At 36.7% G+C, this 19844-nt stretch overlaps 1 protein-coding gene across 1 annotated transcript in view; it reads left to right on the top strand.

Annotated features, from left to right (window-relative positions):
* Positions 1–19844, top strand: part of LOC133522037 (protein singed) — a 60635-nt gene that overhangs the window by 17232 nt on the left and 23559 nt on the right. Inside the window, exons 2-4 of the mRNA XM_061857212.1 lie at positions 8397–8621; positions 13096–13204; positions 19667–19814. Of these exons, the coding sequence (XP_061713196.1) occupies positions 8402–8621; positions 13096–13204; positions 19667–19814 (477 nt within the window). The 5' untranslated portion in view covers positions 8397–8401. The remainder of the gene's footprint in view (positions 1–8396; positions 8622–13095; positions 13205–19666; positions 19815–19844) is intronic.

Genomic DNA, 19844 nt, shown 5'->3' with positions numbered 1-19844 from the left:
AGCTCGTAGGGTAAGCAAGTCATACGGAGCATCTCCATCTTACCACACATGCTGGTGATTTGTTTACAATGTATATACCTATGAGCATTAACAGGTGTGAAAAGCTTATTTTGTTTACCCAAATCCGACTCCCAGTCAGTCAACGCCTTGGTTATTGTTCACTAAGCTTTATGGGCGGGTCGGACACCCTTACTTCGCCTGATAAGGGTATTTATAGAACTCTGCCACGCTTATCAAGCAATTGGCTTCAGCTTTTTCTCGCCTTTGACCGCTAGTGATCAAAAAACGTATTGCCGATTTGCCTCCGATTTTTTAAAAACTAAAACATCTATACTATATTTAGGTACTTATTTCTTTCAAACAAAATGTCCTTGTAGCTGAAAGTTAAAGGCAGCAGAAATAGAGCCTAATAATGTTTAGCTTTTGAGCATGCAGCGTAAGTGTACTTATAGCACCTTAGTGTTCCGGAAAAACCAGGTATATAGCTCAAACTCACCCATGTCACATAACCTCAGTTAAGTATATTACGAGAAAAGGATTGAGGAGAAAAAATACGATTAATACGTGCTTTGTGACTGTGACTTGTGTTGTGTAGTACGAGTACCAGCATAGGTACTCTCTGTCAACCAACACAACATGCCGATACCAAACTTTATGAAATCTCTGGCCATTATATTTCTGGGTCATCGGTATTAATATGTTCGATCAACTTTCCAAACGAAGCTTTTAAATTTTAGAGCTTTATATAAATATTTTATTATTCTTTCGAATTGAATTGCATAAACATCACTTTATGATAGTACGCGAAACGCGGGAATCGGCCGTTGACCCCCCGCCGCGGTCTGCCCCCACGGAGTAAACTTATATTACACCTACATTATTCATAGTAAAAAAGTGCTATGTTTTTTACACATGAGTGGTTTTAACTGTGTAATAGGTGGTCTATTATTAATATGAGAGTCAGCTGCAAAATATCTACGCTATTCACGCAATCGCAATCCGAATTATTTTCACACTGTCTCAGAAGTGGTTCAGTAAAAAAGTTGCAGTGAAGTCTGGTATATTTTTCATTTTTTGTTAATTTCGAAGCAGTTTTGTTTTGTAACCTGTAGATTAATTTAACTATAAAATAAAAATACAATCGTCAATCATATTGAAATGTTACCAGTGTTACCACCAAGTGATAATAGTATATACTAGGAATTACATTCCCATCTTTTACCATTGGTAAGGTTAGGTTGGGTGGTAACTACTGTTCAATATGATTTTATTTTCATTGTATAGTATTGGATTTTCAGATGCAGATTACTTAAAAATATAAACTTTTTCGTAATTAGCACAAAATATACCTACCCGATAATTCACTGCCACTTTTTACTGAACCACTCCACATTTAACTGTACCAATTCACTGAATACGCACAATTTATATTCTTGTAAAGTTGTGTCTACACGCAATATCATTATGGTGAATTTAAGGTGATGTTAAGAGGAATAGAGCATAGACTTATTCAGGCCTATAATGTATGTTCTTAATGTTCTTATATACTCGTACGTTTAATAGATATACACCGTGTTTTTATTGAATTTCGTTAACTTCGGGGTATCAGTAAGTACGTTTAAGGAAACTAAATGGCATAGTTAATTTCCAAAAAAAAAGATATTTTATGTTTTTTTTTTACTATTTTTTTTTTTATAAAAAGTAACTAAATGTTGCATATAGCGTTGTTGTAACACGGGCATTACATTTAACTCAACCAAACAATTGAAAACTGTGACATATCAATGTCATTTCGAACGTCGATCGTCCGAGATAGTACTTACGTTTAGTAGCAAATGTATGAACTCGCACTAAACACTAATCAATAAGTAAACAGGCCCTAAGGCAACTGTACACGCTCGTAAGGGCCTTATAAGATAAAATTAATGATTGATTATCTCCGAAATGGAGTTAATTAGAATATCGGTGTCTTTGAGAAAGTTACTTAATTTAAGCTCAGGAATGCACCCTCGAAATTAACCCAAATAAAAAAAAACACGGTGTATAAATGACCAATAAGTGATAACTGGGTGACTAAAGCCTGTATGGGTAACCTAATACATATTAACAAAACAATAGGTAACTATTACGTTTTTCCTCTATTGGGGTTGAACCACAAACCCGTAGCATAGCCTGATCATGCAGGAGTTCTTAGTCGCTATATCAAACAAAAGTACAGCATCGAGAAAATAAATTATGATTTTTCAACAAACTTTCTAACTCTGATTTTAAGAGGTTCTTAATTCGTCGGGATCTTTATTTTTGTATGTACCTATGTTTCCCGATTTCTCCTCGAAGGCTATGGGCCGATTTGAATCGACGTTACCTAAAAGTATGTGCACGAAGAATAGAAAGGGTATTTTCGTGTTCATATATACTTAGAATTTTATGATATAATGTAAATCATTGAAGTTAGTGCGGCATGAAGATATTGTGACTGGTCATGTGAGGACGAGCGAATCGAATTCGTTCGTATGCTATTTTTTATTGACGCAGATTAGTGCAGTCATGCGTGAAGCCATGAATGAATTAGAATTTTGTATGCTGTAATACTTACATTACATATACGCAAGCTGGTTAGGTTAGTCGTCGCTAAAGCGAACAATGTATGTACAGATATTTTTAAATAGCAACTGTACCTCTCACTCCGTTAGTTTATCCTCTCATCGTGTGGATGAATAGATCCTAAGCGAGTTGCGGTTTGTGTGTCGATATCGTCTACACAAGTATATGAAAATAGTATAACATTGACATCGTCGGCTACCGGCGATGCTGTGGGTACATCGATATCCTGCGATAACTGGATGACTAAAGCCTGTATGAGTACCTAATATTAACAAAACAATAACCATTACGTGTTTCCTCTATTGGGGTTTGAACCCACAAACTCATAGCATAGCCAGATAATGCAGGGAGTTCTTAGTCGCTCTCTCAAATAAGCTATTGGCCATGGCTCCATTTGACAAAGTTTCAGTCGCTTCACCATTTGTCATAAGGAATGTCCTTAGCTCTACTTTAGCCTTTATATATATTTTGAGATAACATTTCGAGTTATATCATTTCTAAAGACTGACTCTCTTATTAGCAATAGCAACTAACTGAAATGTGCTAATGAACCTTCACGAAACTGCCAGACTGCCGACTCACGAGACTTCACGAGACTGCAGTATAGTTCGGGCTATCCACGATGACGCGCAGATTTGGCAAATCTAACCTTTAATAACATGAAAATACTGGTCAAAGCACGCGTCTTCGTGAATGACACGATATATACCTATCACGGAGATATAATTTGTTGACTTCGGACCTAAGTACAAAAAGTTTTACATCATACATCTTTTCGGGATTGTGTATGATGTGTGTGAGAAATTATAAATGAGTGGAACTAAGTAATTATTAGCCTCATAGTCATAATGTTACCAGCGCACCATGAGTACCTACTACATACGATGGCCTGCAACATTTAACCTACCCCATATTTTATAGATAGAGTGCGGCAATAATATTAGTTTCCCAGTAACTATATTTCATTTGTTTTATTTATTTCCTTCCTTTGTTTTATTTTTTATGTGTGCTTGTGGTTTAAATGATCTACTCGTGTGTGCTATTACTTAGTTTAGTTTATTTATAAACTCCAGGCATTTATTATGTTTATATTATTTTTAAATGAAAGAGCAGGACCATATAGCGTGTAAAGGAAGTTAAACATCCCAGTCAACGAAACTGTAGGAGGATATATACATTCAGCTTGAGCTCAGACAACCAGCACCAACATTTAATTACGTACTCGTACCTACTTATATTTTCTTCTTAATGATGGCTATTGAAGGTACGCCGAATAAGCTGTAATGCCTAATGCCCTGCCCAGTGCCCTAGACACTCCCTGCCCCTCCCTAGCATTGTTATGCCGCAATTGCCTATTTTGTAAAATAAATAGATTGCTGCCTTCAACAAAAAAGATTGAGGTTATTTTGGTCGCAACGCATCTAACGTTTTCAACCTTGTTTTGACAAAATGTGTTCTAAATTCGACGCGCCTAAGCACCTGACAGCCATGGCACATATTGGTATTACCTACATACTTGCTGTCGCTATAATACAATTGCCATATATTATGTACTAGCGTTATCTTACTGCTCTTGATACTTCCCTTCTATAATTACATACTTTTAAAATTTAGTTCGTTATTACGACATTCTCTAAAACATGTCTGTAAAGGTACAAGTTGGAACTCGGCGACCTGTCGCGACTGCAGATGACTAGAGAACGCTAGCTTTTATGCAGTTGGTTTCGAGTCGGGCGACACGCCACTCGGCGTCGCTGACTTCCAATCGTATTTCATGGAAACACAGAAACCAGTCGTGTTGCCGCGACGTGGTCGTCTTCAGTTGCCACACGTCGCCGGGTTCCAACTTGTATCTTTATTGTCAAAGTCCTCGACAATTATTATTTATGAAATAAGCTTCACATTCGCAACGATCCAGTGTCTCAAAACATAATTCACAGCATTTCCCAAAGTATGGGCGAGTGAAATAAAAAAAAAAGTCATTTATTGTCGCAAAAAATAAATAAATAGTACATACAGCAAGCAGCAGCAAACATGAGTATTTATTGATCGAAGACTTGATTCGACTAAACAGTCGACCACTCTATAAGCATTCATTACAGCACAGTAGCAATAAGTATACAGCTTTTGAGAACTATGATAATATACCATATAGAACTATTGTTTACATTCAAACTCTTAAGTGCGACAATGGGCTCGGGACTCAGCTTTTGCCGCGAGTCTGGTGACTGCACAGCGCTGTTTTTCAGCCCGTACCTATCTCTTTGCTTATATAAAAACTAAAATTACTTGCTAGCTATAGGGAGAATACATGCCTTCATAGCCTGCGTTCACATTAAAGTAGGTGCTCATTTAAATTAAAATTAAAATTTTATATAGGTATAAATTACTTGTTCACGTATCTTTGTCTAGCAATGGGGCCCTAGGCGTTTTAATTTTAGTTTAGCAATTTATCAATTTATTATTTCAAATCTGAGTGGGCCTTAAAACATATGCCGACCGATCGGGTTAACCAGCTGGCATCAATATTAATAATATTTCATGCTCCCTATTTCAGACGGCCAAGAGAGAGTTTTTGTTTGGTGGGTCAGAGCCTAATCAACTTTGGAAACCACTGCTTTATTCGTATTCGCTTATTATATCGTTATTAGAAAACATCCCCGCAACAGTTTGCTCTCTTAAGACCGTCAAACCGTCGTCGAATAATATAAAAAAAATTGAACTAGGCCTTCTTTAGGCGCGGGTCCAATGGTCCAGTAAAGGAACAATCATTACATTACAGCATTTTACAGCTATGCAGGTAAACGCATATTAAGCCCGATCATGACTAGTTCTTTCGAATCTATAGGTCCAAATCATACCTACTAAATAGAGGTCTAAATGTTATGCGATTATAGAGAAGTGATGGTGTAATGTGACATCACACATAACCTTACAATGGCAGGCGGAGCCGGTGACCCAGTGGCGGGGCCTTGGGCGCGCGCCGTGACGACCTGGCCCGTGGCGGATCGTTTTCACGCTTCCAGGATCTGATGTTTTCCTAATGCAAACACATGGTACTGGTCCTATAGCATAACAAGAGAAGCCTACCGCGAAAATCGAAAATTATTTCTGTCACTCTTGAGTATACGACCGCTGTAGCAAATGGACAAATGAAGTGTTTCGCGGTAGACCCTCAGACTCAGACATAGCATAATGAAAGGAAATCTAGTACGTAACGTAACATTTGTTCATATTTAACATAGTTTGTCGATACACAGTGTTATTCTGTAAAATATTAACCCGATTTTCCAGACATTTGAGTCGGGAAAGAGCAGTGAAAATGGGTGTATTGTTTAAAATAATCACACAAATGTGGTTGTTTTAATTGATACTTCTTTAATAAGAATTGTTCGTTTTTTTTTTTACCTAGTTTGATCTAGTCTACAATCATGTGCCACATTTCTTGTTGAGCATACTTACTTTGTAACTCGAGTTATATCTGATCTAGGCTTACAAACTGGTCCGGCTATAACTCGTAAGACTAGGAAGTAGCCGCCATTATGGCCAATAGCGACGTCTAGCCCACTAGACGGTGACCTACGTGACCCCATTAAACGTACTTACATGCATTCAGAGATGTGAAAAATACTTTATAAAAAGTATTTAAATACAAAATACAAATACTTCCTTGATATACTATTTCAAATGCAAAATACAAAATAGTTTTCAAATTTGTATTTAAAATACTAAATACAAAATAGGTATTTTCAAAATGCTTTTTTAAAATAAAAATACTTTGTGATAAAAGATACTCTTAAATAGTGAATACCTAGTCTGAATTAAAAAGTTAGTATTGCTCGGAATTTACAAGTTGGAAAGGCTTTCTTTATTCTTTAAAAATAGTCCTCTAGAGTACAAATTTTGTGTCTCCTCATGTTTACCGGTTGAATGGACTTTTAAGTGATGGTTTTTAACGGCCAATTATTAAAAGCATTAATTTAGATTTGTAATGTTTTACAGCTAGTATATACCTCTCGTTGGTTGGTGAAAACGTCTCGTTTGTGTTTCACCAGGGCAGAAAAGTTTGTTTACCTCTCGTGCCTTGAAACCCTTGCAACGCAAGATTCAACATTTTTAATCTCTCTCTACGCTTGTGGTCATTTGCGGCGTTACTAAACAGATTCACCAGTTCCATGTTAAAATAATAAATAAATATTATAGGACATTATTACACAAATTGACTAAGTCCCACAGTAATAAGCTCATTAAGGCTTGTGTTGTGGGTACTAGACAATGATAAATATTTATAAATACTTAAGTACATATACATAAGGTCGATATTTAAACGATAGATACAATAACAGCTTCGACAGGAAAACATAACTAAGTATGTAATAATAGTATTAAGCAAACGCGGATCCCTAGAGGTTTTTAAAAGTGGCTTATTGTGTTAAACCCTGTTTCAAAAAATTCATAGTGAATAAATACACAAAAAAAAACAGAAAATTAGAACACCTGTGTTCATCACACAAATAAATGCCCTTACCAGGATTTGAACCCGGGACCATCGGCTTCATAGGCAGGGTCACTACCCACTAGGCCAGACCGGTCGCCATAAAAGAATGAGAGAGTTGCAAGGATTGTAACGTCAGAAGAGATTGTAACTCCTACTTACTTCACCTAATAAAAAGTATTTTGTATTTTGAAAATAGAAAATAAGTCCCAAAAACTATTTGAAATAAAATACAAAATAGTTTTCTTTAAAAGGTATTTAAATACAAAATACAAAATAGGTATTTTGCATTTTGTATTTGCATTTTAAATACAAGTATTTCAAATAAGTCACATCTCTGCATGCATTCGACTGGTTTCCGAAGCTTAAAGGAAGCCAAGAAATGTTGCTTCTTCCCGAATATCACAAAATCAAATAGAATAGAACTGCGGGTTGAGCAAAATGAGTTGGACATTGCCACACATTGCTTTCCATTAGATAACAAAATAGTTGTTACTGGAGTTTGTAGTTTCCTTTCGATGACTTGAGTCCAGAGTACCTATTGATAGATTACAGTGTTAACTTATTTTAACGTAATTATTTAACGTTATTATTTTAACGTTTTCAAACTATTATACCTACATAAAGAAACATTTTAGCTGTTATTGTGGAATTTTCGCCATTTATAGCTCTAAAAAAGTTCTTTCATTCTTAGTTTAATGGTTTCAACTGAAGACATTAAAAATCTCTCAAGTTTTGCGAAATGAACCGCAAACTTGAATGGCTACCAGTGCCTTTGTTCTGTCTCGAATATTTTTACTGTTTTATCTTGGCATTTTGTTCAAAATCATAATAGTTTTGAGCAGCGGTCCGGAGATTATGTGTCAATCATTCTGGCTACTGATTACTATTCGACAATTTGCGAAATGAATGGTAGTGATCCAGTTTCCACTGCTTTGCGTCGTTTTATTTAGCTGCTTTTGTCTTTCAAAATACATTTTTTGCTTCCTATATGTAGATATTTATGCATTCGTTGGATCAATTAAAGGCTTTTTCACGATATCCACCAATCACGATAGTTTGTTTTCACCAACCTAGCCCTACTTCTAATTAATCTACCTTTTAACTGATATATTTTTAATTCGCTTACCACCCAGGTATTAGGTTTAGGATGATTGATTAATTGCACAATAAATTATATGCAATTCACCATTTAACCGATATGCTAATGCTCTTCTAACTTACCGATATGATAATGCTTATGCTCTTCTAACCTTTTTGTAGGTGTGACCTAACTTTTTAATTTCTTTGTCCTCAGACACCATGAACGGTTTGAACGGTCACGCCAACGGCGAGGTGAACGGCGCCGGTGATATACTCACTCAGAACCAGCAGAAAGGCTGGTGGACCATCGGCCTCATCAACAGCCGGTATCGTTACCTCACTGCCGAGACATTCGGCTTCAAGATCAACGCTAACGGCACCAGTTTAAAAAAGAAACAAATATGGACCTTGGAACCTGCCTCGGGGAATGCCAATGACAGTAAGTTGACGTCTTGTATGTATGTAGTGTTGAATCCTGGCCCAGAACCAGTTTAAGGGCTAGTGGAACATAAGAACGAGTACCGTTATCTCACCGTGGAAATCTTCGGCTTCAAAATTAACGCGAATGGCACCAATCTATGAAATTTGTAATCTAGCTTGCTTCAGAACGCCAATTAGTGAATACTTACTTTTAAAGTGTAGCGTTTACTAATGGGGATACCCCTTAAGGTATTTAAAATACCTGAATGCCAGTTATGTATCAATACGTAACTTGCTATTTTACTGAGGCCAATTGTGGTTAGGCGAAGTTTCCTTGAGTAAATACTAACATGTCGTCTCATAATGCTGTCAAAGTACGCGATTGGGCTGGAAAATAGGTATGCAAAAATCTCCGATTAATTCAATCCATAAAAATGCAAATTGGCGCTGTATTTTTAATTGAATCGTGACGATAAATTGATGTAAAAGTACTGGTAGCGCACATCAGCCGCACTAATTGAGGCAAAAACGGGCCCTCCATACACCCTTCATTTGGGCACGTGGGGTAACTTATGGGAGGTGGCGGGTGTGAATGCAGATGTTTGTACTTTGTTTAATCATCACATTCCATCTCAGTATATAGGGTTTTTATATGTAAGTTATATTGACGTGATCGTGAAAAAGATAAAAAAAAACTGGTATAAGTACCTTTTGTTGTAGTATACAACAAAAAATGTCTGCCATTTTGGTTATTAGATGTCATATCATATAAGTTATTATATACCAACAACGGTATATGTGCATATTTTGTTTTCGTTATTTAGAGGCTTAGGTTAGGTGATAGAACCAAACTTATACAAATAATTTCTACAACTAAACGCGTATTTTATTATACTGGATACCGTTGCACTTGTTTTACAACGTCGAAGAGATGTAATGTAGGTACTCAAAGGCAGATAAACAATCCGGTATGCACAACTTTGTTTTTATACTACAAATAAGCATCAATTTCACTAACACCTAGGTCATTTAGGCATTATTGAAATTGCAACTGCACGTTGTACGTTGGACGTGCGTGTTTCAGAGTCTATGTTGTGAACTGCGCTTGCGGCGATTGGGGATGCGTTTAAAGTATAAATACGTATTTTATTTTATTTTATGCAAACATCTTCCTCGCGTTGTCCCGGCGTTTTGCCACGGCTCGTGGGTGCCTGGGGTCCGCTTGACAACTAATCCCCAGAATTGGCGTAGACACTAGTTTTACGAAAGCGACTGCCATCTGACCTTCCAACCCAGATGGTAAACTAGGCCTTATTGGGATTAATCCTGTTTCCTCACGATGTTTTCTTTCACGGAAAAGCGACTGGTAAATATTAAACGATATTTCGTACATAAGTTCCGAAAAACTCATTGGCACGAGCCCGGTTTGAACCCTCGACCTCCAGGTTGAAAGTCACACGCTCTTACCGCCAGGCCACCAGCGCTTCTAAGGATTTAATTTTATGCAATAATAATAGTTTTTAGGTCTTAAACTGGCTTATTTAAACAAAGCAAAGAAAATTCGTCTGATAAAATAAATGTTGTATTTCATGAAAATCATGTAGGTAGGTCGCGTAGTCAAATGCATTAACTTATTACTGGTTAAAAAATCCAACTGAATTTATTTGGCACAAGAACTAATATAATTAAATACCTACTGACTCGTATGAGTTTAGCCTGCGCTTTGACTATCACATGTGCTGTATGTAAACAATCCTACCCATAAACAAAACAAACATGACAATTGATCTATTGCCGTTTGACAGTGAAAATCAGTTTAAAACACTGTTTATTATGAAAGGTAGAGGCACGGAACAGAATCTCCTTAGGCAGAACTGTTGCAAGTGTCCAGCTGTCAGCTATAAATAATAGTTCCGAATCTCTCCAGAGTAGCGCTAGAGTAGCTAAGAACCTAGGAGTTATTGACGGAGTGAAGTGCGCTGTCTATGATTAGATTTTTTTCTCAAGTATTCTAGGTATTGTAGCGCCACCTATTTATGGTTTTTTTGTCGTATACTTTTTGGTATATGGAGATTCTGTTCTGTTTATTTTAAGTACTTATTGAGCATTTGTTTATTATGCAAATATGTAGGCAAAATTTGAAAACGAAACGTATGTTTGAGTGCTGATAATGCGAGATATTCGTATAATCGGACAATGCTATTTATCTTGATAGCTGACATACGAGTATGACTGCAGTTATCTCGATCGTGTTGCTAACTAAAGGGTTTTCACACGATTATTTTCGAACGTCTTACCTGCAGAATTTTCAAGTCTACTCGTTATCCCACACTCACGGTTTAATCGAAGTTGAATAGAGTAGAATAAGGAAAGCAGGAAACAAACGTTTAAAGGATAAAAAACTTAATCGGACGGATCGGACCATATACTTATTATCTGGTTTAATCCCCTAATAAGTACATAACAAATAATTTATTTTAGTCATTAACTTTAATACAATTTTAAGTTATTTGAAAAAAAAAAAAAATATATATATATATAGGGTCCGTCTAAGTTAACTTTGAACCGACTTGAATATAACAAAGTGAGGTAGTGTCATTATAAACGTCACATTTTCATATAAATTTGACATTAATGATGTCATAGCCACACTGTCATTGCAAATGGTATGCCGATTTTTTGATTGATTCCTTTTTATTCGGCACAGATAGAACTTGATTCAGAAAAAAAATATTAAGTGTTATTTCAAACGTGTATTTTGACTATTTTGTGATATTAGAAGTAGCTTAAAATGATTCCCAATCGACCAAATCAGCATAGGCTCATTACGACTTAACTAAAACTTCACATGTACATACCACATATCCAAATTCGAACTCCAATTTCCAATGCTTCTCGAACCGCCCCGTCATTTACCGATAGGGTGCGAGCGCGAGCGACCCTCGTCAAGGTCTCACAGCTGAGGGGACCCAAAATCAATACGGGGACGTCAGGTGTTTTATGGGGCCCGACGAATGTTATTTTCTGTGTCATTTACGCTGGCCAGATCTAATTTTTTTTTTTTTTTTTATACTACGTCGGTGGCAAACAAGCATACGGCCTGCCTGATGGTAAGCAGTATCCGTAGCCTATGCACGCCTGCAACTCCAGAGGAATAACATGCGCGTTGCCGACCCTAACCCCCTCCCACCCTCGTTGAGCTATACACGTAGTGACAAAGAAAACTATCGATCCATTTAAAATTGAGTTACTATGGGATCCAATGGCGTAAATCCAAATGGCACTAGGATCACATACCTATAATATACAAAGTAAAATAATTATCTTTCCTCGGAAATTAGCACTCTATCCTTCATTCTCAGAGGTAAAGATGAAATACATACGAGGGAAATACATTCATTGCTCTTCTTGACTGCCTTAGAAGATATTATTTATTTAATGAACTAGAGCATTAAATGAAGACTTAAGTATGCCAACATAAAACAACCTTTACGCGCACAAGAAGTGGAAAATGAATATGTGAATACATATCTCAAAATCGAATAAATTGTTGAAGCTCTGCGTGTGTCTAATTAAGTTATTACTCATATTCGAAACGGCACAAGATAACTCCATCTCAAACTTCTCATGGTCGCAATTTAGATTATACTCGTATTCTATAAAATAAGATGATTTATGATAGATATCTTAAGACAAGCCATTAAGAGCAATAGTGGGTGGCTGTAATTATGATACAATTCCAAATGTACCTTTATATGTATTCTTGGGTATAATTTGCGATACATTAATCTCTGCTGTGCGTCGTTAATCTCAATTGGAATTAGATTTTAACGGTTGTAATATGATTTGATTACCGACAGTTCGAAAGTTATACTCTGGTTTTCTATCTTAGTATTATTTTATTACTTAACCTCCTAAGGCCCATAGAAATGAAAAATCCTAAATTTGCCACTAGAATTTGAACCTATAGTGCAGGGAATACAGTTGATTTTATTTTGTTTGAAAATTGAATGAAACAAAGCCAATGCAACTCTGTTCCAATTGAATATGATTTAAATTTCATCGAACTGAATAAGTCCTATAGGTAGGACCTTGGGCCTTACGAGGTTAAGCTATAACTTCTTGATTAAAACATATGATAATTAATTACCTAAATTGCACGGAAAATTCAAACCACATAAACTTTTCGACATTATACATAAGATTATATGTTATGACATGGATTATATGTAGGTATTTAAATTATATGTTAGAGGAGTTCCGTTGATCCCCAACTCCTCATGAATTGATGTAACTTATTATTAATCATCAATCTCAGTTCCGTAGTGGTATAACCGACAAATATGAATTCTAAGCTTTATGTCAATAGTAGGGAATTCCTTGTTTGTTGTTCCTGTGATTTAATCTGACATTGCATTTATTATACTTACATTAATAACATTACCCAAAAGAACTTGAATTATTTGTACATTAATATATATATTTGTTTTCAGGCATGATATATCTTCGGTCACACTTGGACAAATATCTGGCCGTCGATTCATTCGGAAACGTCACCTGCGACTCAGAGGAAAAAGAGGCGGGCAGCAAGTTCCAGATCAGGTGAGTCTATATATTATCTCTAATCTCGTATCTTGTTATTTGGTAGCTATGATCAAGTATCATAAACTAATAAGAATATGAGATGAAATTATAAGTGTGTCATGGTATAGTCGTTCGATTTGAAGCTGGCCCGAAGCAGCTAATCTTTTGTCTATTGTTAACTAGACATTTTTAGGGTCGGCAACGCGCATGTAACACCTCTGGAGTTGCAGGCGTCCATAGGCTGCGGTGACTGCTTACCATCAGGCGGGCCGTATGCTTGTTTGCCACCGTCGTGGTATTTAAAAAAACTAAAACCGCGCGTGCCCACTACCTGCAAAAAAAGGGTCGTATATAATACTAATTGGCACCTGAGCGCGAGCTAGTTCAACGCTCAAAAAACCAGTTTAGGTGTGCTCTCCGATAACGCGCCTTTGTTACGCATATCGAGGACACATTTTAGACTGGTTCGGTAGCGTTCGACTCGCCGGCACTCAGTAACCGTATAAGGAACCACTCAAGAATCGCAAATTATTTTTCCATTTGTTCATTTTGAGTCTTATTTCAATTACCATAGGAGTTGTAATTAAATAACCGGTTAAAGTGACCGGACCCTTTTTTTGCAGGTAGTGGCACGCGCCGTTTTAGTTAACAATAGACAAAGGATAAGCCGTTGGGGGGCCAGCTACAAATCTAACGACTATACGAGTATCGGGTGTTTGTAACAAGCACGGTGCCCATTGGATGTCGACGTGTCGCGTCGCTTTAGTGTGTCCCTTGCCCGAGTACTTACTTTTATCGATAAATTAAAATGTCAATACAGCAAAAAGATGCAACTCCATGGCATAATCATCAACCTTTTGCCCGCCATAACTCATGTCAACTTGCCACCGGAAATACATTTTTTACCCCTTGCAGAATACTAATCCGCCTGACTCATAGGAAATGGTTTTAATATATAGCATTTACGATGCAGCATTGGTAGCGCTTGCGAATTACGCCTGAGTAAGTTTTTTTGAACACTTATAAAAACTGATAGCTTTTTGTATTTTTACACACATTGTAGCCGCCGTGCAGGTCAGGATCTCGACGACTGAAATAAAAGTTTCCAATGTAAATATACTTAAATATAAATATCGTGTATTAGAATCCAGAAAATCGTTCCTATGTGTCTAACTAAATGACACATTTTAACAAATTATTTATGAATTTAACATATCACGTGATAATATTAACTAAACATAGTAAAAAGGAGGGAAATGTACCTAATAAGTTTAAATATGCTAGTGCTATTATGTATTAACTGTCATTTTTTGCCTTTTTAGCTATGAAACTAGTAATTTATCTATTGGACTTAACGCACCTTTTGTAACTGAAGCTTTTAAGATTATAATACCAGCTTCATTGCTTTAAACGGGTATTAACGATGACATTATTATACCTTTCGATTATAATGCGCAATTAAAGTTGCTGGCGTTTTAGTGTAGTTAATTTTGTAATAAGACTATGAAGCTATTACCATACATTGCAATGTTTTTATTGTGTGCATAGTTATTCAACATTTCAATTATTGCCTGACTGGCGAACGCAGAGGGTATTTTCTCATCTTTATAGTTTTTTTTTTGTAAAATGTGTAACATTTGCATTTAATAATATCTCATTTGCGTGAGTAGGTAATATTAGCTTTAATATACAGGTACGTGAGTGTTCGAGTTATTAACCACATTTCTTGTAAATTATTTTTTTTTATTGCACGAAGTAGGTAGCTAATATATTTTAAAGTATAATTAAAGTAACTTTACTCAACAACAAAAACAAACTACCTGCCGAGGTTTTCCCGAGGGTCTACAGTATGAAGTTCTTCAAAAAAGGAGTGTACAGATTTTTAAAGGGTCAGCAACGCGCATGTAACACCTCTGGAGTTGCAGGCGTCCATAGGCTACGGTGACTGCTTACCATCAGACGGGCCGTATGCTTGCTTGCTACCGTCGTGGTATAAAACAAAACAATATCATTAGAAATACAACCTACTTATTCAAAAGAAATCACAATTATTAAGATGTTCCGCGGCTTGTAAGCAATCCAGTAGCCGTTGTGCCGTAAGTACTTTCCTTTTTTTCTCTTAAAGACATTGTATACTTGTTATTGAGAGCAGACGATGAGTCAGATTCGCCGATATAAGTAAACAAAGTGAGTGACTCAGCCAAAGTTCGAAATAACTTAGTGAGAGTAGCTTGGGGAAATGTGTCACTAATGTAATTTAGGTATTTAATATATGGTATGCTTAGACTTGCTATAAATAATGTCGAGTTTAGTGACTAAAACTACATAACTAAACCCGTAAATCAGAATATCGCGAGTATAAATTATATTTTCATAGTGAAATATGCATAACTTTTTCCATACGATATGAAAATACGAAGATACGAGTAGGAAAAATAAACAAATATTACCATAAAAAATCTTCCTCAGTTGACTTTAACTTAACTCTTCATTATGGTGTTAAAACCCTTAAAACAACGTTCAAGCCGATCGATCTTGAGCAGACAATCTAACCACACTAGGGTGTCATAGGGTTTCTATCATACTTACAATATAAACCCTATTTCGGTAACATAAGGTACAAGTTCAATAGCAAGTTTATTACTGTATCTGAACAAATTACTTTGGAATTTATATTATTAAGTATAAGGTAGATTATGTAACAGCAAACATAGAGAGTAGAGAAGGGTTGTAGTTTGTAGGGAAGCGTGCCAAGATTATGTTAGTTCTAGTAATTTGTTTTATTCCTCATCACGCTCGAGATGTGGAAGTTAATGGTGATAATATAATAGACTGGGGTTTGTTGGCGGTGGCATATAGTGTTGTATACAATATACGATGGGCCAGCTGACATACTATAAGTATAATATATTTGTATTGGTTTGTCACCTTTAGCGTTAGAGAAATGAAAAGTAACAACACTTATTATTTAGGTGTCTATATAACGGTATATTCTCTATGTAGTTTTACTGATTGCTCAATTCAAATCGTTCAGGAAGCACATTTGCTGCTGCTATCATTGCAATTCGTGACATTTTCATGTACCCTAATGTCAACAAAATGTTAAGAGTTGCAAACCGCGAGCCGTGCAACTTTGCCATCTGACATTATGGTGTAATTTATAGCTTTCTAAAAATGTATAAAAATTACCTAAAACCACAGTTTTTCGATTTATCGATTTCAAAACCGAACTCAAAATGTTTATAGAATTTTCAAAACGCATTAGTTAATTTTACGTATAATTGATGCGGATTCGTTTCTACTCCTATTAATTTTTCACCAAAAAGACTCGAATACTTAAAGATTTTTATCGAAGTCTCGAGTTCTTACCATCTCTTCACATTGCACATCGGTAGATACTGATCTCAGTTTTACAGTTAAGCTGGTTCTTTGCGTCCCACTCGCTTCTGCTTAGTTAGTAAAGGGAATACGACTGTTGGCTGACTCTCAACGCATCTTAATTGGCCTCGGGTGCTTTACACTCCCTGAGCATTTGTACAAGACCCCTTGTCATTCCAGAGATTCAGAATTCAGACCATCTGCATTCTGGATGCTGTTTCAAGCGTGTCTGTAGTGCCTTTTGTCAGTGTTGGTCCTTGTCAAAACAAGATAGAACTTAGTAGGTATAGGAGGTTTGAGTTAATAGGGAAATAAGAATTCGTAAATAATGTAAAAATAAAAATATAGTACGTAATGTAATTCTTAAAAGCTGGTCTCAAATAACTTCTTCGTCAGAAGCTGGTTGTGATTGATTTCTTATCTAATTAAGTTTAATTTCTTATGTTATTATAGTAGGTAGTAGCTCAACGAGGGGGGCGGGTTTAGGGTCGGCAAGGCGCATGTAACTCCTCTGGAGTTGCAGGCGTACATAGGCTACGGAGACTGCTTACCATCAGGCGGGCCGTATGCTTGTTTGCCATCGACGTAGTATAAAAAAAAAAGGATCATGTTGTGTACTTAGCGGTTATGTCCAACTTTTAGGACGCACGTAGTTGTGAAACGGGATAGATTTATGAGCTCTAGGTGACTTAGGCTTACATTACTACCTACTTTTGTCGTTTATGACAGACGGCATACACTTTAAAAACCGATAAATATTATATTTATTCAATTTTAAAGTACAAAGTGATGTTATAATTAAAGAATGTACCTACATAAGTAATGATTCGGCGTTCGACTTCATAAAGCCGATAACAATCGCGTAATCACTCTTATTAATAAATTTACAAGCCTAGCAAATAAGTCGTCTTGTTAGCGAGAATGCAGCTTCGTTAACACAGATTGTTGGCGGCGCGCGTTCCCGTAACACAAAACAAATATTGATGTGCTTATTCTTATGGCAATTTCTAAAACACTAATTAATACCAACAATATCTACCGTAACAAGTATGTGAAGTATGTAGTTAGTTGTTCATCAGGCAAAATATATATGGTACAACATTCCAACATTGACTTTTTGTTTGCCGCGATATCTATTGTCGAGTAGCAGTACTGAGAGTTCCGCTACTTGATGCTAGATATCGACTGCGAAAATAATAATCATTTTGGTACCAAAACTGATTATTCCTCTATGGCCTAGGGAAAAATTACGGGGAAAATGGTAATAATATTTCCGGTACTTAACAACTTAATTTATATACTCGTGGTAAATATTAGGGAACACTTCCAGCAGCACATGATTACGCAATTTGTGCATTAGCTGTATATGTGATACAGCTTTAATAATTTCATTTCAATGCGCAATCTAACTATCGTAAATAAATATTGATTTAGAGAAATCAATATTAATTTACGATAGTTAAATTCTAGACACATGTACGTATCATCATTCGTAATATGTATGATATTGGATATTTGTAAATAGGGAAATAATATACCGTTCCTGTTAGTCCCAAACTGTCATTGTAAAAAACCGCCTCCCCACAACTTCCGACATCCTTTGACGGCATTTAACAATGCGAACACACTCCCACGCCGCGCCGGACAGTCGTCCCTTTCCCATTGTATTTCTTGTTTAAGCGCTCGTCTCACAGCAGATTGGGTTTTATTTTGTCTCTAGCACAGCTTCTTTTGCTGCAAGCTTGAAACGACAAAGGGATTTTAATCTCGGTCTGGAGTGTTGTGGCAGGTTCGGTTGTCACTATTTGCAGGCTCTTAGGCCATCTGCCTCAAGTTTTTGTTTAGAAATCGGTGCGCCAGGCTCGCAGCGCAAGTTAACATTTCAAACATTCTGAAACTTATACATTGATACTATGGGTCTCACAGTTATTTTAAAAATATGGAATGAAATGAGAAATCGCTACTAAATGTCAATTAAACTAATCAAGAATGCAATACAATTTGAAAGGGATCTTATCTTATCTTCTAATTTCTGGGGGCCCTTGCGGATACACTTCGACCCATAGGGATCTTTTGTGTAGTTGCCCCCTAAGGAAAGACCCATTAGCTACTCAAGAGCCTTTTTGACCATTTCCATGTGTCGGATGATGGATTAGCTTATGGGTAGCCTTTTGAATTCCTTTGGTTCCAGATAGCCTGCTCCAAAGTCCTTCATTCTTTGTCTGGCGAGGGCGTGACATTCACACATTAGGTGTGTTACTGTCTCTTCCTCTTCACCACACATTCGACAATCGGCGTTGTCAGAGTGTCCCATCCTGGCCAAAACCCCCTTGACCCCATAATGGCCCGTAAACACCCCTGTTTTATAATTTGAAAGGGATAAATTTGCAAGTTTAGTCATTGTTATTGCTAGACTTCGAGTCCGCCCCGCACGGAGAAAGATGTACACTCTTTTGAGTATTTATAATTAAGTAGGTATTGAATGTTTGATTTCTTTTTATTTCAGGGCTGACTGTACATGATACTTATTATTAACTTACAATATAGTGCTAACCTAGTGTTAGTAAAGAGTATCACATATGTACATATACACTATGGATTATTATGGCTAGATAATTTTAAAATTTTGACGTTGATCTAAGGATTTTCATAAGTATAAATCAGAAACGAATGCACAATAATATTATTCATAAATAATGAAGTTTGAAGGGCAAGTCACGTTTCGCAACCATGCCGGAATAATCGCTTTATGTCTGCAAGTGTGAAGCGGTGGAGACAATGGCCTGATTGAATTGTCGTCGCGTCTGCTGAATTCTTAATACAACATATACAGGCGTGTGCACTTTAAATGGTGCACGTTCTCTCATTCAGTTTACAATACAAGCGAGTTCCTGTGTGTTATCATTAACTTAAGAGGGGTTGAAAGCCAAGAAATAGAAAGGAAACCTAAGATATGGCGCGCCGCGCGAAACTTGCGACGGGAAATATGACCGTCGCGCGGGTCCATGTTTTTCTTGTATCTCGATTAACCATTTTATTTACCATATATATCGCTACCGTGTATTCGCTCGCTGTCTTCTAACATTAACCTTATTGCTCCAGTGTGTCTGAAGACAACAGCGGGCGTTGGGCGCTCCGCAACGTCGAACGAGGCTACTTCCTCGGCTCGGGCTCCGACAAGCTCGCCTGCAGCGCCAAGGTGCCCGGCGACTCCGAGCTGTGGCATGTACACCTTGCGGCACGGCCCCAGGTATTATTACCCTGACTTTTAGAAGAGATT

The sequence above is a fragment of the Cydia pomonella genome, chromosome 10 (genome assembly GCF_033807575.1).
Source record: "Cydia pomonella isolate Wapato2018A chromosome 10, ilCydPomo1, whole genome shotgun sequence".
Classification (NCBI taxonomy): domain Eukaryota; kingdom Metazoa; phylum Arthropoda; class Insecta; order Lepidoptera; family Tortricidae; genus Cydia; species Cydia pomonella.
The sequence above is the reverse complement of the archived record's forward strand: the minus strand, read 5'-3'. Positions and strand labels throughout refer to the sequence as shown.